Consider the following 22,008-nt stretch of genomic DNA (forward strand, 5'->3'; position numbering starts at 1 on the left):
TGCTCTCCCCCCCCCCCCCGTCCTGTTCCCCATTCCTGAGATCCATTTCTTGCCAGCCTCGGAATCAACAAGAGGGGAGGAAAAGAAAAAAAATCTAAAGAGAGAGGAAAGAACGTGGTGTTTATTCAGTTTGAACTTTCAGTTAGCCAACGGTTAACTGAAAGTTCAAATTTTGCTCTTTCCCTGCCTCCTGCGCGTTTTTCTCCCTTTGTAATTCGAAGTAACATTCAGAAGTCGAGGAAATATTTTCCTCTCAGAGCAGTTTGTAGGTCGAAATGTTCGTAACTAGGGCCGTTTGTAAGTTGAGGGTTGACTGTAGTTTGTTTTTAAAATGAAAACACATTTTGTGCAAAACTTGTGCATTTTGTACAAAAATCAAATTTGTTTACATAGTAAATTTTGTGAGTAGAAAAAAGGTTTTTGCACAGAAAAATGCTTTTGTTAATTTCATCAGCTATTTTAAAAAAGACTGGACTTCAGAGATGTGCCATTCATTTTTATTTATGTCTGAAGAAGTGGACTTATCCACAGAAGCTCCCATTAAAATACAGCAATTTGTCTTTAAGGTGCCAAAACGTTTTGTCTTCTTTATATTTTTCTGCCTAATTTTCATTTATTTATTTATTTTATTTTCCATTATGGACGTTCCACCTGCCAGTGTAGGCTGAACTCTGGCCTAGCTTCCTTTTCCCAAAGGAGGGGAAAGGGAGTTGCAGACAAACAAACAGCCAGATGGCACATGCCTGTTGGCCTTTGCTCATGCAGGACTGAAAAATCTCACATAGTGATACTCTCATCAAAAAATTGACGAACAGTTTGATGAGATACTGCTTTGTATCAAGTGTGTGGACAATTGAGACAGTTCATTGAATCTTATTCCTCCTGATTCCACCCACCATTTTTGAACCAAGATGCAGATGAGATTGTTGTCATGGATTACTCCCATTAGGGTCCGTTCAGATGGTCAAGAGACATCCAGAAGTTTCATGAAGCAGTCCACAAACAATATCATCCAAAAAACAGTTGCTTCCTGCACTGATGTAGCACAGGAGCCAAACCTATACAGTGGTGCCCTGCTATTACCCTGGTAGATGACAAAATCGCTTCATGATGAGGTTTTTGCAGTCGCTATTGCGAACGCAAAACAATGTTTCAATGGGGAAAATCTGCTTCACGACGCTCAGTTCCCTGCTTCAGGAACCGATTTTTTGCTTACTGACAATCAAAAACAGCTGATCGTCCGGTTTTCAGAATAGCCGCCCGCTGTTTTCTGAACCTATTTCCGGAAGACAGTGATCGAAAATGACTTTCCCTATGGAGGATCTTCGCTGGACGATGAGGTATTTCGCCCATTGGAATACATTGAACCGGTTTTCAGTGCATTTCAATGGGTTTTTTTCTTTCGCTTGATGACGATATCGCTTAACAGCGATTGTAACAGAACGGATTAATGTTGTCAAGCGAGACACCACTGTATGGAGCTGTGGTGATAAGTCATTGCTTCCAGCTGCACTCCCTGGCTGAGTCCCTTCAACACTTACAGCCTGGTCTCAGCTAAACCCTCAACTGAACCACCACAGCTTGATTGTCTCCAAAGAAGCTGTGGTCAGGGGTGGGAAGAACTGAACTCAAAGAGAGCAAGCATCCTTTTCACATCCCAACTTGAAGCCATTTTCTCCCATAGTGACTGTTTTGGGAATGCAGCTCTGGGCTTTAAGATAGAGAGTAGGGTGCTGTGACTGGGGGCGGGGAGTCGTTTGGATGTCAAAGTGGGAGGTCACCTTTGCATGAGCACTCCAGCCAGTCTCTGTCAAATATCCCAAAGAGGGAGAGATATGATAAGTTAGCAAAAGATGAGAAAGGATACTCCAGGATATTCCCAGACTTTATTGTAACCACCAGCACACAGATTGTATTTCTTCCAGAATGGTGGCAGGCAAAGGGGCTCTTTGATGGATTGGAGCAGAAGTGTTGTTTGGGCATACAGCACCTGCTGTGCCTTGCTTATACAGTAAACTTGTTTCACCAGGCAGTGGGTACAATACAGCTGGTCTTCATTGCTACTAGAAAAGTGGTTAGTTGCAAAGTTTAGCTAAAATTCATGGACTCCTGAATTGCAAGAAAAAACTAACACAGTACTTAATGCTTTTATATCAACTCTATCATATTTACTTTATTTATCCAACACCCATAAAAGGATGACTCAGTAGAATACTGACAGGCACGCTAGACTAGAGGATGGCAATCTGTCCTGACTGAGATCTTTTATATGGACTTGAAATCTTTTTTTAACAACAACCAAGAGCCTTGATATTGCTAATCTCAAAAGCTTAGAATCATAAGAACACTATTACAAGTATTAGTACTTCAAAAATATTATTGAGGCTGTAACCTAGTTCACAGTTAGATGAGAGTAAACACCATTTAATATGAGACTTGCTTCTGAGTAAATGTGCATAGGACTGCCTTATAAGACAAGGACAGATGGCAAAAAAAGGAAATACATTGAAACAGCTACCCAGTTGTACTTTTAGTTGCATTTGCTTCTTAACTTGCTTCTGTAACTATAAACACTGTTTGTTTAAAATAATCTTATGAACACATCAAAAGTATGGACAAGCAAGAAAATTGTTTGTATTATCCACTGTTTCAATACAATTTAAATTAGCAGCTTGACATACAATACATTACATGTTTTATATTAATGCCCTATAACATTGAGAGTCTGTTCTGTGATTACTTCAGGTTAATGTTGAATTTTGAGTATTGTTTAGTCCCTTTCAAAACAGAACATGAAGTTATGCCATAGTTTAATATTTCTTATAAGAAAGTCGTGTTCACCAAATGGAAGTCGGATACCAGATAGTAAATGGAAGTTGATTGCCTCATACATAAAATGATGTCTCATGAAGCACAACCTATAAATGTGAATTCATATTGGAGTTATATAAATCAAGATTTAGTTATACCGATTAAAGGTATGGACACAAAACTTCATAGTTGTTCATCATAACTGTGTAAAGAACTGGTCTTTCTTTAACTTCCAGAAGGAAGACACTGCAATTAATGTTTATATCGGAACATTTTTGTCCAATAACGTGCAACGTCAAGAGCCAGTAACATCTGAAAGCCAGCCTGTTGTGGGATGAGAAATGGTTCCTGTGACGGTCGCCCCACTTCACTCCTGTCAATCACATTCAGGGTCTCATTTACATGAGCCTATGAGAGAAGTGGAGGGGCGGAGTCACCAGAGAGAAGAGGCTTGGCAAGAGAGAGAAGGGGGGAGAGTAGTTGATGGTTGTGGAGAATAGTGGAGAGCAATTGCAGAGAGAGAGAGATAGTCAGGGAGATAGTGATAAATTAATAGTGAGAAGCTGGTTAAGATCAACAAATATAGTAGGTGGTAATTGTTTATGTGGAAATTATCAAACACTTGAATGATTTGATTATAAGGATTAAATAAAGAACATCTGTGATCCTGAGCAACTTTAATACACAGTAATAAATAAACTTTTGTTGACAGTAATCAGACAAGTGTTTGTCTGTAGTTCTTGGTATTGTGGATAAAAGAAAATCCACTGGTGGCAGCAATAAAAAGAGGAACCATCTCAAGTGGTTGGAAGGCGTAGCATGAGCTCCTTGTGTGGTGAAGCAGGCAGGGGCCGCAAAGAAAACATCACAGTTCCATTCCCTCTGCTAGACGGTTGAGAATCATTATTTCCAGAATTTTATAATGGTGGCAAAGTAGTGAGATGAGGTCTGAAACTTTTTGGATCTGTGGGTTTCTTGTGACTTTTTCCAGGTTTTTCAACCCGGTGTAATACAATATACAATATCCTTTCTTAAAAATACACAAGACACACTGAGGTTTGCAGATCAATAATTAACAAGGCCAGTTGTGTTAAGTGTGAGTGTGTGTGTGTGTGTGTGAGAGAGAGGGAGGGAGGGAGGGAGGGAAAGAGAGGGAGAGAGAGGGAGAGAGAGAGAGAATTGTTTAATTTTAGGGAAATCTGAAACCAGTGCTCATCTCCTCCAAATTACCCATAAATCTGCCATTTATTTCATTATTTGTGGTTTACGGTATCATCAGGTTAAAAATATTTTGAAGAAAAATGCTTGTATTTAAAAAGTTTCACTTAGCAGTGTGCTCTTTGAAGAAAGCACACTGATTTTGGATGTTTATAACTGTTTTAAATACAGTACAGTACATTTAATTATCTGCCAATATCTGGCTTTATGATGTAACTAACAGCCCTACCTTAAATAACTGGAATGGTGCTGTCAATTTCTGCTGTTTCTCTTCTGCCACCTGGTGGACAAATTTATGTTTTTTCTTTCTATTGCAGGATTTCCTTGCTTTAGCAAAACAAAAACAAAATAAACACCAAACAATTGCACTTCTATTATTTGACATATTCTGTTCTTATTAAATTTTTTGAACAAATTACATTTTCCTATCATAAATATAAGGATATCTATGTCATTTCATTCAAGGTGACTATAAGCTACCTATACGGTAGCTGCAAAACTGCTGAGTAGTTTTTGCTGGAAAACTCTTTTCATTAATATTTAATTCATATTAATAGTGCAATGTGTTGAGGAACTGTTTCTTATATGATATGTATTTTCCTGAGTTGAATGTGACTGAATAATTGGTACCTTGTTTCCCTGAAAATAAGCCCTAGTATGATTTTTCACGATGCTTGTAATATAAGCCCTACCCCAAAAATAAGCCCTAGTTAAGTGAAAGCCCGCCCTCCACCATTGTACAGCAACCAGGAGATGACATGACTGTATTTGAATAAACGTAGATTGTATATGAAAAAAAGCATTCCCTGAAAATAAGCCCTAATATGTTTTTTGGAGCAAAAATTAATATAAGACCCTATCTTATTTTCAGGGATACAGGGTATGTATTTTTAAGAGCAAGAACCAAAGAATTAGGCTTTGAACAGAACAGTATCTTTTAATCCTCATCCAGGAAAACTACCCCTCTCCCGTGTAGAGTGACTTCTGGGATGTATTCTAGCCCCATGGAGGTGTCAACGTCTTAGAATTTTTCCAGTACCTCTTAATTTTCCTTCTATGCCTGATTCTATTTGTGTCTTTATAGCACTAATATTTGTTCTCTCAAATGACCTCCATATACTTTTCATATTTTATTGTCTTTCATAATTTGTTCCATCATTCTGTTTTCTTTTATCTTCTCATATGGATTTTTCCAGTATTTTGTTAGTCTCAGTGCATTGTTCTGCCTTTCCCCCCTTGTCTTTAACAGTTCTCTTCCTCTCTAAAATAAGTATTTTGATTTTACACTATGTTCTTTTCTGTTTCTTTTGGAGGCTTTACCTATGTCTTGGCCTGCTTCTAGCATTCTCGTACTTAAAACACTTGTTGATGGTGGTTTACAGTTGTATTCTATAACTCAGAAAATTTCAATTTTCTTTCTTAATTCATTTTTATATTCTACACTTCTATCATTGAGGATTTTCCTGTTGAACGTAAACATAGATTTTATTGTTCATTTTCTTCACTGAGGTATTGTGTTTATTTTGTCTTTTGCTTGTAATATCCTGTGGCTATGTCCTGGAATAATATTGATCAATGCTGTTACACCCTTCACAATTTTTCTCCTTGTGGACAGTATACAGTCAATTTTGTTTGTATATTTCTTGTTAGCGTTTGTCTCCATCCATTTCCTATTTGCCTGTTTTTAATTGCCTCACGGGGCAATTAATTCGCAAGACAATGGGTTTTTGCGATCGCTGTTGCGCTTTTTCCTATGGGCAATTTTCGCTAGACAGTGTTTGGGTCTGTGCTTCGCAATACTTTTTTTTAGACCGATGTTTCGCAAGATGGTTTTTTCCCCATTGGAGGAACGCATTAAATAGATTTCAATGCATTCCAATGGGGAACTGCATTTCGCAAGATGATGTTTTCTATGGACGATTTTCACAAGACGACAATGTTTTCCCCATTGGAACACATTAAATACAGTGGGGCCTCGCTAGACAGTTACCCCGCATGACAGTTTTTTTGCTAGACATTGGCTTTTTGCAATCGCTATAGTTATTCGCAAAACAGTGATTCCTATGGGGGAAATTCATGGACAATGTTTGGTCCCTGCTTCGCAAACTGATTTTCACTAGACGACGATTTTGACAGCTCCCTCCACGCTCACAAACAGGTGTTTTCGGGACCTAAGCTTTGCAAGACAGCGATTTAAACAGCTGATCGGTGGTTCGCAAAGCGGTTTTCCTATGGCTGATCTTCGCTAGACAACGACGATTCTTCCCCATTGGAACACATTAAATACCGTATTTTTTGCACCATAAGACGCACTTCCCCCCCAAAAAAGAGGGGTAGAAAGTCTGTGCGTCTTATGGAGCGAAGGTGGTGACTTCGCCCCCACTGACCCCGTGGGGGGCAGCGTCGCAAGGGTCCGTGGGAGCCTTCCAGGACCCTTGCGACACTCCCCCACCCCCGACGGGGCCAGTGGGGGTGAAATAGTGACCTTCCAAGACCTTTCAAGCCTCTCAAAAGGTCCTGGAAGCTGGTGATTTTACCCCCCCTGCACCCGTGTGTGGGGCGGTGGGGGCAGCGTGGCAAGGGTCCAAGGGAGCCTTCCAGGACCCTTGCCACGCTGCCCCACCCCCCACCACGGGTGCAGGGGGGGTTAAAACTGCCAGCTTCTGGCAAAATAGCGACCTTCCAGGACCTTTTGAGAGGCTTGAAAGCCTCTCAAAAGGTCCTGGAAGGTGGCGATTTTACCCCCCCTGCATCCGTGGGGGGGTGGGGGCAGCGTGACAAGGGTCCGAGGGAGCCTTCCAGGAACGCTTGCCACGCTGCCCCACCCCCCCACGGGTGCAGGGGGTGGTTAAATTGGCCGTTTCTGGGAGTGTTTTGAGGCTTCCCAAGCCTCAAAACACTGCCAGAAGCTGGCGATTTTAACCCCCCTGCACCTGTGGGGGGATGGGGGGAGCGTTGGAAGGGTCCGAGGGAGCCTTCCAGGACCCTTACGACACTCCCCCCACCCCCACGGGGACCGTGGGGGCGAAATCGCCACCTTTTGGGTCTCTTCTGAAGCTTCCCAAGCCTCAAAATAGCCCCAAAAAGTGGTGATTTTGCCCCCCTGCCCCCCCGGGGAGGCAGGGTGAGTCTCCAAAGGGTCCTAGAATGCACCCTAGGACCCTTTGGAGACTCACCCTGCCTCCCCTGGGGGCCAGAGGGGGCAAAATCGCCACCTTCTGGGGCTCTTTTGAGGCTTGGGAAGCTTCAGAAGAGCCCCAAAAGGTGGCGATTTTGCCTCCTCTGGCCCCCGGGGGAGGCAGGGTGAGTCTCCAAAGGGTCCTGGAACACACCCTAGGACCCTTTGGAGACTGACCCTGCCTCCCCTGGGGGCCAGAGGGGGCGAAATCGCCACCTTTGGGGGCTCTTCTGAGGCTTGGGAAGCTTCAGAAGATCCCCAAAAGGTGGCGATTTTGTCCCCTCTGGCCCCCGGGGGAGGCAGGGTGAGTCTCCAAAGCGTCCTGGAACACACTCTAGGACCCTTTGGAGACTGACCCTGCCTCCCCTGGGGGCCAGAGGGGGCGAAATCGCCACCTTTGGGGGCTCTTCTGAGGCTTGGGAAGCTTCAGAAGAGCCCCAAAAGGTGGCGATTTTGTCCCCTCTGGCCCCCGGGGGAGGCAGGGTGAGTCTCCAAAGCGTCCTGGAACACACCCTAGGACCCTAGAACCCTAGGGTGTGTTCCATAAGATGGACCTCTCCATAAGGCTCACCAAATTTTAGGAGAAGAAAGCAGATTATTTTTTTCCTGTTTTCTTCTCCTAAAAATTTGGTGCGTCCTATGGAAAGGTGCGTCTTATGGAGCGAAAAATACGTTAGGTTTCAATGCATTCCAATATGGAAATGCTTTTCGCTAGACAATGATTTCACTAAACAACGATTCCAGTGGAACGGATTATCATCATCTAGTGAGGCACCACTGTAGATTTCAATGCATAATCAAGGAATTCATTGGGAGATATTTGACATCAAAGCATCATGCTTGCCATGCATGCTGGTGGGTAGAAAGTAACCAATTCTAACATTGGCTTGGAGTACCACCTTAATTGGTTCATCTGCCATGGTTTCCTAGAACATCTTTTTGTCTTTGAAGACATACATCTTGCGGCGCCCTTCGAGAATTTTCCAGTGGCCTCAGCAAGGCCCCTGTCTTTTATCTGCTTGCCATTACAGTTTCCATTGTTCTTCTGACAAAGTTCTGTATTAACATCCACCCCGACCCCTGTCAAATAAGAAAATTTGCAAAAAAAAGAACAATGGAAAGAAAAATGCTGAAAATCAGACTAATGTACATAGTAATTTGGCTATGAGACAAAAATAAGAGATGTGGAACAGATAAAATCACTAAAATGGAGATGGAAGGGCCACAGTCTGAGACAGGAAAATGGGTGATGGAGTAAAGAAATACATCAATGACAATCTTGGAACTGAAGAAGGAGTAGAGCAATTCAGAGCTGCAGTTTATGCCATGGCAGTTATGCAGGTGTGACTAATAAGGAAGATTCTAGCTGTAATGTAAATCTAAACGTTTTAGCATAGTTGTCCAATAAGCATATGACGACTTGTTTTCAAACACCTATGGACAGAGAAAGTTACTCTAGAATGATAAGTGGAACAGCTAATATTCATATGGTATTTTAGAAGCACCTGGGATAAAATAGGCAGAAGTAAAATCCACATGACAAACTGCTTTTCAAAGTCCATGGCATGGCTGGAAAGGGGAAATGAAGATGCAGTTTTAGAAGAGGCAATTCCAGATCCCATTTGAACACATGAAATTTCTTACTTGGATATTTGGATTTTAGTCCCTAATTCCATAATTTGCTACTGTTAACAGTTGTCAGAGCTATAAACACTAATCCAAACCCTGCACTGTGTATATAGAAAATAGGGGGTCCAAACTGGTATCCCCTTCCTTGGGTCTTAGGAATTGGATGTAAATTTCTTTTTCAGGTCCAGATGCCTTCTGCCCTTGGAAAAGTTGCTGTTACCAGCCCAAGTGGAGGTTACTCTCTCAGAGAGAATAATTGTCCACGCCTTTCCCTGCAAAATGCCTCCCAGGCTCTAATTTCACTGGAGAAATAAGAACTTGAGTTCCCTCAGCAGTTAACCTTGCAGCCTTAAGTTTTTTTAAGTGCTTATTCTTGTACAGCAAAAATCAAGCCTTCGATTTCTTTCTTAAGGGTCCCCAGTTTTAGCCATGGCCATAATCAGTTATGATCACATTTTCCATCAATATTTCACAGGTGTTGTACATGTAATGGTTTATTCTTCCAGCTGTTTAATTTATATTCCAATTTTTATTTCTTATACTGAGCCTTTGTTTCTGTTGTTTTCAAAATATTCTCCATTTTCATCACCTTAAGCTATTTTTCTCTGCTTGTACTAATACAATCATTTATGCTTCCCCCCCCCCCCGCTACCTGCTGTGTTTGCAATAATCCACAGCTTCCAATTCTCCATGTCTGTCCACATTAGTTTGGGGCTCCGCAGACCCTGTTGAGGAACCAGGATAGACTGCTGCAAAGCTTCTGGAACAATGTAAATACAAAAGTTGGACTCCCACCGAAAAAAGATAAATTATTAAAAGCTATGACAAGGCAAACCCAACAGCCTATGGTTTTCAGAAAAGAATGACTGAAATTTGGAAAAGGAAACGCCCAAACAGGGACAACAATTAATGGACAAGATCAAGTTCATCATTCAGATTACAGTGTTTTCAGGATTGGAATTGCAAGAACTAGAGAAGGCGGCAAAAGAAGAAATCAACACACAAAATGATCATAGTATGGAAGGTAAATTGAGGGTAGAGGTAGACACAATAAAAGAACAGAATGTCTCAGTAAAGAAACAACTTATGGAACAATGGCAGACATCACTAAGGGGAAAAACAGTAAATCATATTAGCCAAAACACAGAAAGACAAAGACTCTCCATTTAGCATCAATCATTAAGTAAACCAGTAAAAGATCTACTGACAGATGCAAATGTAGTAATCAGAGCAGTCCCAACCAATATTATAAAAGAAAAAAAACCAGCTCATGTATAGCACTGCTACCATAATAACCATGGAACTTGGTTACAAGCTGCAAAAAAACAGAAAATCCCTGGCACACCAAAATGGAAAATTCGGCTGAAAAAACAAACAAACAAACAAACCTCCAACAAATCACATGAAGACATTAGCAACTGAAAACACTTGAAAGATTCAAAACCTAGACATGGAAAAGTAAAAGCCAGACTATGCAAAATATATGACCTAGAAAGGGAGATGATTGTTAAAATTATGGAAGAATTAAAACAAATAACAACTACAGTAAAGAAAATTGAAATATATGATGGATGCTTGAAACAATAAAGAGAAAACACACAATTTCAAAATAACCAATTCTTTAAATCACTAGGAAAAAAATGCAGAGCAAAAGAAATTAGGCCCGTGTAAAGATCATGTTCTAAAATTTTGTAAAGAAATTTGGGAAAGCCCAACCAGACATAACATAAATGCTCCATTTGTAAATAAACTCAAGGAAAACATATGGATGCTATTGTAATAACAACTGAAATGATAATGAGGCAAAAGAAATCCCAGCAAAAACAAACTCCTCAGCAAAATGTCCATGCATGCAAACCTGGTCTTCAGCCTCAGCTCAGCCTCCTAGGGAAGCGGAAGCATCTACTAGGTGCAGAAATGAATCATAGATTTGAACATTTAGTATATCTGAACTAGGCAGGGCAATGAATATTTTGTCTTTGTACTGTCTTGCATGCAAATCTTCATAAACCATCTTTATACTATATATGACTCATTCAAAAAAGGGGGGATCATTTAGGTATGTTTCTAAGTTTTTGCATTTCCTATATTTCCACTGGAAAAAAATGATTTTTTGTTTAAAAAATTCCATTGAAAAATTTTCCACCCACCCACCAAATACAGCAACAGCAACCTCTGTTTCAGTTTTAAAAGTTCTCACTCACCCAAGTGTATTCACATCTCTGCCTATGAGCTGGTCCTACTCACCTCTGCCTGCAATTTTTATAAAGATATGTATAATTTAGTAGTATAAGTGATACTACAGCTGGGCTGCTATTGTGCAGCTTTGGCTAAAGAATTAATTTAATATTTTCCATTCCCTGTTTGTACATCAAAGAGCATTTGATTATGATTCATATTTGTTTGCACTGGGAAAAATTAAAGAATTCAATTTCAAAAATCAATTTGTACTGTCCAAAAATAACAGGCTTGTTTGGTAGATGTTTTGTTTCAATATTGCAAATTATTGAGCTTTTCACAATATAGTTCTTTTGTTCTGCAAAAGGTTTACCAAGACAAAACATTAAAATGTTTTGCTTTACTCAAGATACTATTTACAGTGAAGGAAATGGGCTTTTCTGCCCCTTTTCAGAAATGCAAATGAAATCATAAGATGTTCAGTGCACTTTCTATCACCATACTATTATAAATGTGTTAAAATTTTGCTGTTCCTTAAACTTGTGCCAGCTGCTTATAGTGCAAGTAATAGAAGGACAAGTCAGTAGTGCAGAAGCTATTTTATGCTGCAAATGAGAGTATAATTAACAGTAAACTCCTTTTGACAAGAAGAAATAACGTTGGAACATCTAAAAATGCCCTAGATATATAAAGCTTTGAAGCCAGTTCTTCACAAGCTGTGCCTTACATACAGAGATTCTGTGTTTATGCAAATCCTGATACAGAATACTGTAGCACTGAGCAAAATGTTGGAAAGAGCCCACCCTCCCTTCCACTATACATGCTCACAAAACATGGCTCCAACTATTCCTGCTAATTTTCTTTTTATCTCTGGGAACAGTGCTAGGATTGTTCGGTAGCTCATAGAAATCAACTTCTGTTCTTTTAGCTTTCTGAAATGGAATTGCCAACTATTTTACTATATAATTATCGTATTTTTCCATCTATAAGATGCTATTATTTCCTAAAATCATTACCATACAAATTGAGGGGCATCTTTTACACAGAAGTAAGATGAGATCGCTGAGAAGAGAACAAAATGGCACATATCTTGCCTCTGTAAACAGGCCTCCTTCAGCGATGAGGCTTAGCTTCCTATAGTCAGGAGACTTAGCTTCCTCTAATCACGAGCCTTATGAACTGACATCAGCTGATCCTGAACAAACCAATTGGAACACACCTCCTTGGAGGTGGAGCCTGTAGGCTCAAGATTCAACAGAGACAAAATGTCTGATGTTCTGAGCTTAGAAGCTGAATCCTCAAAGCTACGTTTTCTTAATTTGGGGGCTATAAAATTGGGGGGCTGTGTTATAAATGTTATAAACAGAAAAATATGGTACATGTTGCCTTTTGTTAGTTTTTTGCACTTTTATTTCACTTTGGTGCCTCCTTTGATGTATCCTCTGTATCTCAGAGGTGTACGATCTTAGAAGCTCTTTTAACTTTGTAGCTGTTTTAAGATCTCTGCCATAGATATAACTCCATTCTGTTCCCATTTCTTGCTTTGCTTAGGAGAGAGATGCCTTCAGCAAAGAAGAGTCTTGCCCAGGCATAGTACTCTTCCATTTAACTGGGCTTCCTGATTGTATTGGGCCAACTGGTAATGCAGTAGTCAGTTTCAGTTGAACCAGGGGCTCCTTCAACTTCCGTATTTGCCGGCGTATAAGATGACTTTTTGCCCTGAAAAACATGCTTCCAAGTGGGGGGTCGTCTTATACACCGAGTGCACCCAGAGCGGGCAGCACGTAGCGCATGGAGTAGGTGTGCAGCACCAGCGAGAGCAACATCTTTGCGCCGCCCAGCGAACGCTCTCCTGACTTGGGCGCTTATTTGGCACCGACGACGCCTCTCCTCACCGGCGACAGCAGGAGCAGCCACGGCAACACCACCACCTGAAGGAGGAAAGAGGAGAGGTGAACAAGGAAGACGAGGAGGAGGAGGAAGAAGAGGACGTGGCGGAGGCAGCACCTCCTCTCCCAAGGAGGCAGCGGGTGGCTCTGGCCTCAGGCGCTGCATGGCCCAGCAGGAGGCAGGATGGAGAGGCGAGCCCAGCCTGGGAAGCAGACGGAGCTCAGTCCCCACCGGCTCTGTCACTTCCTCGCACAGTTGTCCTCGCGGAAAGCAGCAGCAGTAGCAGCGCCACCTCCTTCTTTCCCATGACCTACCACCATGTTGCCCGGGCGGAGAGAAGCTGGCAAGCAAACGGCGCCTGCGACAAGTCAGCACTGCCCCGCTCGTCGCCAGTGCCGCCGCCGCACCGGGTTCCCGGGGAGACTTCCGGAGGCCGGGCGAGCGAGCAGGCGCTGGCCTCTGCCTTGGGCCAGCTGGTAGCTCACCCCAGAAACTTGCTTTCCTTCTCCTCCCTCTTTGGCCCCTCCAGCGGGGTAAAAGGCAGAGAGAGGGGTAGTCTTATACGGCGAGTATATAACAACACTATATTTTGAGTGGAAATGTTGGGGTCGTCTTATACACCCAGTCGTCTTATATGCCAGCAAATACGGTACTGGACTGTGAACAAACTTACATAAAGAACATCTGAGCAATCTCAGTTGATCCCAGCTGAAGATGAATCGTGGGGGAAAAAAGGAAAGTGTTAATTAGTGATTTCTCACATCAGTGTTCAGGTAGCTGGAAGTGTCATTTGTTCCACTTCTCTCTACTTACCCTAGCTAGGACTGCCACGATTAGGAAATCTGAATCAGTGTGTATTATTTTTTTCACCTTTTGTGAAGCCATTCTGTCCCAACAAATGAAGAGACTGACTACAAGGGGTGTTTAGCCCAGTGGTTCTTAACCTTTTTGAAAGAAACGCCCCCTTGAGCCATTGAGGAAGTTATCATCGCCCCCCTCCCCACGGTGATATTTATTTGTTTGTTTGTTTGTTTGTTTGTTTATTTATTTAAGACACTTAAATGCAATGACCCCTGAAAACAAAATTCAATTCCAAGAAAATGAAATGCCCCCCAAAAGTAACATTTAATGATTTAGTTTCAAGTGAATTTTAAGATGCAAAAAGAAATATAAAAAGGGCATAAAAGCAAACTGCAATGCAGGAACTAAAAATTTCAAGACGAAAACTCTGAAACTAAATTAAGATTGGAGGAAAATATATATTCATGCACATTGTAAAAAGGCTGCAGCCATCTTCACAGGTTTAGTTTGCTCCAGCGCCCCCCTACCGCCCCCCTTCTGCTCCAGCGCCCCCACACCGCCCCTTTTCGTTCTACCGCCCCCCTGAAAAATGAAATCGCCCCCTGGGGGGCATTATCGCCCACGTTAAGAACCACTGGTTTAGCCCACTGTTCAAAGCACTGCCAGGACAGGCTGGTTCACTCTTAAAGCTGACAATCAGATGATGTCTTTACTAGAGCTCACCATCCCACCCCCAGAGCATTCCTACCTGTATATTTCTGGCCCCTGTCAAGGGGCTTTTAATTTTCTGGTGCAGGTAGAATAACTCTGGTTTGGATCAGTTCCAGCATGTGATCACTGGAACTGATTCAGGGCAAGCCTTTTTCAATTTGCCCAATATCATGAAGGGGCTTAATAAGCGAGCCACTTGAAGACATTGGCAAATTAATCATTGGCAAGGGAAATGAAGTTTTTTTTTACTCTGTGTAGACTGTCACTGAAGTGCCACACTAGTTATAATCCATGGTGGTGGTTTCAGCTGCAGGCAGTTTCTTACCTAGCCCTTTAAGAGAAGACAAAGAATTTATTTTTTATTGTAATTGGTGTAGCACATTAGTGATGGTCTATATTTAATTTTTTTGTAAAAAAAAAAATCACTTCCTCTACCCTCTGCAGAGCAGGGGAGGTGATTTATTTGCCAGTATCCTGAAGTGGCTTCATGATATTGGCAGGAGCAATTTCTGGGTCAGGTTTGATTAGTTTGTTCTAATAAAGCCCAAGCGTTCCCAAGCAGCCCACACTAGCTTGTTCCCTGCTGCTAGTATAGCCATTCCCTAAGCAAATGACAAAGGACAAGGAAGATGTAACTTGCGTGAACCTCAGCTGCTTTTGTGTATACACTAGGGCAATTAGTTTCTCATGCTATTATTTTTCACTACTCACTGTCTGTTGTTCTGCTGAGCTTCCACTGATCTGTTTAGTATATCAGGGCAGGGTGGGGCAGATTGGAAATACCATTTTTCTTTAGGGTCACCCTACATGTACTGGTTCATTCCAATGGCTGCATCACATGTATATAGAAGTGTACACGTTTCATAAGATTTTTTTTTTTGCTTATTTTCTGCGAAATGTGTTGTCTTGTCCATAGCTTGTTCTAATAGTGATGTGTAATTACAAAATGCTAGTGCTGGATCAGGGCAAAAGGTTGGTTGTGTAGTATTGGTTTACAATAAAACCATCTGTGCAGCACAAGAAAGGAAGCACCAGCATGGCTGTCTGGGTATTGCCATATGAGTGATGACAAGTGAGTGTTTTATATATTTTCAAAGATACAAGTATGTTGCCAAATTTGCTTCAAGACCTTTTAGTATACTCTTATTTCTTGATTAGACTAGGAAGAAGCTTTTCAAAGTAAAAAAAGGGGTGGGGGTGGGGAGAAAAATTATTTAAATGTGCCCTATCAGAAATATTAGTTTCTCTTTTCGTGTTTGCTCTAGCTTTACAGAACCATTCTTTGATATCTCAGCTGCAAAGGTAACTTTTGCAATGAATATAAGACTTTTAGAAACTTCATGTAGCGGTAGTCATAAATCCACTGCCTTGTATTTACATTTATATTTATAAATTGCCTGTTAACCTAATCCTCTAGGCCTATGCACCAATCATGTAATTTTATTATGGCTTACATAGATCTTCTGGCTTTTAAAAGCAAAGCCATTTTGTCTGCTTCTTTCTTTTCATAATAATGAATCAGTTCCCAGTGCATTAAAGTTTTTTTTATCCTCCGTTTTCAGCATTTGTCCGTACACTTTTTTAAGTAAAAGAGCAGCTTCATACTTTGCACTAAATAATTTATCTGTACTTAACCATTGTAAGCATTATATTGTTCTAGAAGAATTCACTGTAAAATTCTGCCTATTTGTGGATGTGTTCTATAATTAAACTCCCTTGCTTCAATGCGATTAATCAAATTAGTTCACTTTTTAGCTAGAGATGGTTTTTCATGCTTCGAAGAGGGGGGAAAATAAAGAGAAATATTCACATACTTTAATGGAAATTACTGGCTTTTAATTTCTGTACTGAATTAAGAACCTGTAACATCATTTAATATAGCCATTAAAGTAGACGCAGTGCAACAACTTGCAAACTGTGGAGTTTAGAATAGCAAATTAGTTGCTGATGAAACGGCTTGCTAAAAATAGTTACTATTAAGATGGCATATTTGCACTGTGTGATTTGCTGGGTAATTGATGGATCAGATTGTAAAACCATTCATTCTGGTGTATAAGGCACAGAAGACAGAAGGATCCCCGTTGTGCATCTTTAGCGTATTCAGGGTATTAAATAACCCCGAATAGTTTTTTCAAAGAATGGTGAAGGAGAGAAATTTTGTAATAAAACATGTGTTCCAAACACTATTGCTTAAATTGAAGAAATGCTAATCTTGTCACAATCAGCAGCTGGGTTTGTGCAATATTCTTTTCGTCTTCTAGGGGTTAATTAGCTTTCTTTCAAAATGTGACCTATTTATCTGTAGATCCACATGATTCAGCTACTGCTGATTCCATAAAGCAGACCCGTTAACAGGAGGGTGTGTCCAGCTGCTTAATTAACCAGAATGAAAAGGTCTTTTGTCAAACAAGCATCTGTTGCTGGTGACACACCTGATAGCCACATTAGGCAAGGATGGATAGATAGGAGCTGAGCATGTCTTTCCTATGAACATATACAGTTTGTTTGTATACATGTGGCATTATTATAAAACAGCATAGTGTTCTTTAGGTTCAGAATATATTAATTATGGTGTGATAGATATCAAATTTTTAAAAGTACAATAAAAGAATTGTGCTAACAGTTACTTCACAGTATGATACCAGTGTCAGTTGATACATGGAACAGGCAAATAGAAAATGATGGAAGTAGCAGTAAGCACAGTGTCTCATAGTTACTGTCCTTAAATCTTATGAGGAAGGTCTTAAATACTGCCTTCTCATAGGAAGAAATAGTTGGTTTGTGAAGTTTATGACTAAGTGAGAATTTCAACCCATGTATTGGACTTTGGGCAATTCATGGGCCAAGAAAGGAGATGTCATCTCCTCAGATTTCAGCATCACTTCCTCAAATTACAAGCTGTATATGATTGAACCATGTGCTGACTTCTGTATGTGTATGCAGTGGAACCTCTACTTATGAACTTAATCCGTCCCAGATGATGTTCATAAGTTGAAATTTTCGTAAGTAGAAGCACCATTTCCCATAGGAATGCTTTGAAAACTGATTTATCCATTCCAGCCAAAAGAAAAAAATATCCCCCAAAATAAAAATAAAACACTCCAAGCCCTTGGGGCTGCAAAAAACAAAACAAATCCAAAATTAAACAGAAATATAACCCCACCAGCCCAATCCCACCCTGCAAAAGACAAAAAAAAAGTTTTTAAAAAAGCAAAAAGCAGCACCTCCATCGCCGCAACTGCCTCTGCCAGGAGGCCTCCCAGGCTCCAGCCACCACTGCCAGGCCAGCAGTTCTCTGCTGCCATCAGAGGCTTTCCCAGGGTTCACTGCAAGCACCGCCTTTCTCCCCCACTGCACGGCATCTCCACCGCCATGGAAGGCTTTCCCGGAGCTCACCGCAAGCGCTGCCTTTCTCTGCCGCCATCTGCTTCCGGGCCAGGGTTTCCACGCCACCAACACAGGCTTTCCTGGGGTAGACCAGGTCTACCCCGGGAAAGCCTGTGTCGGTGGCGTGGAAACCCTGGCCCAGCGGCGGAGAAAGGTGCCGCTTGCGGCGAGCCCCGGGAAAGCCTCCCATGGCGGCCGACAACTTGCACTGTGGCGGAGAAAGGCGGTGCTTGTAGTGAGCCTGTGGTGGCAGCAGTGGAATCCCGGGAGGCTGAGCCCAGCCGGGATAGTCCAGCGGCTTGCCTCCCGGCGGCAGTAACAGCAGCGCTGGAAACCCGGGAGGCTGAGCCTTCCTTTTCCTAACTGTTGCGGTGAAAGAGCTACAAAAAAGCGGCCTCTTCATCTCCAACGGTTAGCAAATTTAAATTTCCTGCCCTTTCCCCCTGCCTTTTTTCGTTCGTACGTTGAAGCTCCGTTCGCAAGTAGAGGCAAAATTTTGCAGACGGAGCTGTTTGTAAGTTGAAATGTTCACAGGTAGGGACGTTCGTAAGTAGAGGTTCCACTGTATGTTCATTGGCATATTTGTTTATGTATTGGTTTGAACCTTTGGGGATTATATGAGGTAAAAGTATGCATAAATTCAATACTTGGAAATATTCTTGAAACTTAATTCAGAGGTGCACTTTACAACTTTTGTCTTGTTATACTTCTTAAAGATTGATCATCACATGAAAAGAAAATATATGTTGTTATTAACGATATGTTTTCTCTTTGGAAAAAAAAAGGATAGGAAGCATGCACATTTTAATATTTTATGCTGCATTTCTTTATACAGTTAGCTGTGAACTCCATAGGATTTACATTTGAATTGATATTTATAAGAATCCCCTATTACAGTACTAAAGCAGTCTTCAGAATGACTAAAGCAGTATTTAAAAATAACTTTTTAAACAATTGGATTTAATTAATCTTCTTCACTATTTTTTATTTTTTGCTAAGTAAGGTGTATATTTGAAAATTATGCAGATTCAGATCTTATCTATTAGTTTAAAGCTCCAAGGGAAGGGTTAGGATATTAATTAGCATTGGAGAAAAGGTGTATCTTTTCATAATATTTAACAATTTTCCAAGGTCATATTAAAACTATGAAGTGGGCAGATGAAAATGTCAAGAAAACGTCGCTTCCCCTGATCCTAGTTGCTCTCCCAACATTTTTATAAGCCATGATTTATTCTCTCCTACCCATCAAAGTCCTTGTGGTTTCCTTATCATTTAGAAACAAGTCCTACTGCTGCCATCTTGATTTTTAGTTTTTTTGTCTTTTATTATTATATTCCTTCATTTATATTTTTGACATTGGGTGGGATGTAGTTTTCTTTATGCTTATTTTATTGTTGAAAACCACCCAGAGTAGGAGCAACGCCACTAAATGGTGCAGAATGAATGAATGAATTTTGTTGTATGACTGTTGGTGAGATACGTAAGAGATGAAGCAGCTGGAAGCATCAGGAGAGCTTCCTGCAGCATAGCATTCTGCAGCTATGCTATGGATGGGCCCTTAAGCTGCTAGAATACTTTACTATCTGCAGGCCAGGATCCCAGCAGACAAGTGGAATCTAAGGCTCTGTCACCTTAATAACATGGGATCCTCTGCTTGCACAAACATCTTTGTCAAATGAAGATCACTGCTACCACTACTTGGCATATGTTCCTTGCAGAACTTGTAGAGAAATCAGACCTCTCACGAATGAGTTAATTCTCTAGAATCATGGCTGAAGACTGATCTGTTGGTAGTATCTCCTCAATTTTGAGCTGACATGTTTTCAAACAAGCTTTAGATTTCGAAGGAGAACATGACAAGTGGTCATTATTTTCCAAAGCACCTTTTCTGTAATGATTGTACAATTTCATAAATGATTTTTACATCTATTGTTTAAAATGCAGAGGGCAGACTTTTTATTGCTTAATTTTGTACTGATCCTTAATTATTAATAATTGTTGATGCTATCTTCGCTGGTTGGATAGCTGAATGATTTATTTATCTGGCGGTAGAGCCAATGGTTGGGAGTTTGTTTTGCACACTGTGCAAAGATGAGCAAAGATGTGTACTCATGGGCAAGCTGGACAGTCCCAGAAATAAAAAGTGGCAAAAAGTGCAAAATAAGTGCAACGCTCAGTGTGTCGTCGTTCTTTTTAAACAGATACTACAATGCAGACGTCAGAGACTGGGTCAGACACAGGTTCGACAGTGACTTTACAGACTTCTGTAGCTGGGCAGGCAGCTGTGCCCACCCAAGTGGTACAGCAGTTACCAGTGCAACAGCAGGTAGGTGCTTGTCAGCTCTGAATAAAAGGGATGAGCAAGACTTTTTTTTGTGCAGCGTAAACCCACAACTTGTCCACAACCTCTTCCCAACTTCACCACCATGTTTCTGTCAGCATCTGTTCAGTTGTCCTAGGTGTCTGACTGGGTCCAAGAGCAGGGTTAATCCAATGTGAAGATTTTCAACATTATACTTCTTGCAGACTACTGTAGTTGTAAAGGCCAAATCAGATACAGGAGGCTGTGAATATGTTGTTAGCTATGTGGGAGTTAAAAACAGGTATAGATAGATCATTTTTCTCTTCATCCATCCCTGTAAACTAACAGTGCCTTAGGAGTGCATGTGTTTTTATTGAGGAAGTGGCATGTGAAAAAGAGGTTTAACTCCCAGAGTTCCACATTCATGATTTTCAGAAAAGTAGGTGGGATTGCTAATTGGGGGTGGGGGCAGGGCACATAAAAACCAATTTAAAAAAATCAAATTGATTTAAATAACAATTTTAAAAAATGATTTTTTTAAATTTAAATCAGCAAAATCCCACTTTTAATTTGATTTGATTTGATTTGATTTAAATCAAATTAATTAAAACAAATTGATTTGATTAATTTAATTTGATTTAAATCAAATCAACCCAAGAGGGAATAACCTTTGGAGATAATAGACCAGGATTTCTTGTGTCTAGAAAGGAATATAAGAACTTCTGCATAATATACACCAGTGTTTGGGGGCGGTTAATTACCTATCTAGCCCAAGGGCTAATAAGTTTGTTTTGGATAGATAAAGCAAGAGACTACTATGCTATGAAAATGGCATAGTTCAGTGATGGAGTACCTGCTTTGTTCCAAAGTTCATTCCTGCTCTGTGTGGTGAAGGACTTTGAGACAAGGAAAAAAATTTATTTTGGCCACCAAAAATTAGAATATAGTAAATTGATTATTATTATTATTATTATTATTATTATTATTATTATTATTATTATTATTATTATTATTATTATTATTAGTATTAGTATTAGTATTAGTATTAGTATTATTATTATTATTAGTAGTAGTAGTAGTAGTAGTAGTAGTAGTTATTGTTATTGTTATTGTTGTTATTATTGTTATTATTGTTATTTATTGTATTTATATCCCGCCTATCTAGTCATTTCGACCACTCTAGGTGGCTTACAACATAAAACAACAAGTTCAAGAAAAATTTATAACAATTAATTAATTAAATGATTTTGCAATGGAAAAAATACAAAATAAATCAAAGAGAAAAAAAAGGAAAGAGGACAGGAATTAACTGGAAGGGAAGGCCTGCCTATACATCCACGTTTTTAGTTGGTTCTTAAAAGTACCCAGCGAGGGTGCAGCGCGAATCTCTGGAGGCAGGTTATTCCAGAGGCAAGGAGCCACCGCCGAGAAGGCCCGGTTTCTAGTTCTTTTCTTCCGGGCCTCCCTCGGCATCAGGCTCCTCAGCCTCACCTCCTGGCTCGCGCGGGCGACACGGGTAGAGCTAGTTGGGAGTAAGCGTTCCGCCAAGTATCGAGGTCCTAAACCGTTTAGGGCTTTATATGTAAGCATTAACACTTTGAAGTCAATGTGGAAACGGATGGGCAGCCAGTGCAGCATGGCCAGAGTAGGAGAGATATGTTGATATTTTCTCATTCCAGTAAGGAGTCTGGCCGCCGCATTCTGCACCACTTGAAGTTTCCGCATCAGCTTCAAAGGAAGCCCCACATAGAGCACATTACAGTAGTCTAATCTAGAAATTACGAGCGTATGTACTAAGGTAGTGAGCGCCCCCGTGTCTAGGTAAGGTCGCAGCCGGGCAATTCACCAAAGGTGGAAAAAGGCGGTGCGGACTACCGACACCACTTGCATTTCCATGATGAGC

At 40.8% G+C, this 22,008-nt stretch overlaps 1 protein-coding gene across 2 annotated transcripts in view; it reads left to right on the top strand.

Moving 5' to 3' along the window:
• Nucleotides 1-22,008, top strand: part of RFX3 (regulatory factor X3) — a 250,019-nt gene that overhangs the window by 90,173 nt on the left and 137,838 nt on the right. For both annotated transcript variants that reach the window (XM_020801553.3, XM_072992158.2), the window contains exon 2: nt 20,005-20,129. In XM_020801553.3, the coding sequence (XP_020657212.1) occupies nt 20,013-20,129 (117 nt within the window). In that variant the 5' untranslated portion in view covers nt 20,005-20,012. The remainder of the gene's footprint in view (nt 1-20,004; nt 20,130-22,008) is intronic.

The sequence above is a fragment of the Pogona vitticeps genome, chromosome 2 (assembly GCF_051106095.1).
Source record: "Pogona vitticeps strain Pit_001003342236 chromosome 2, PviZW2.1, whole genome shotgun sequence".
NCBI classification, from domain to species: Eukaryota; Metazoa; Chordata; class Lepidosauria; order Squamata; family Agamidae; genus Pogona; species Pogona vitticeps.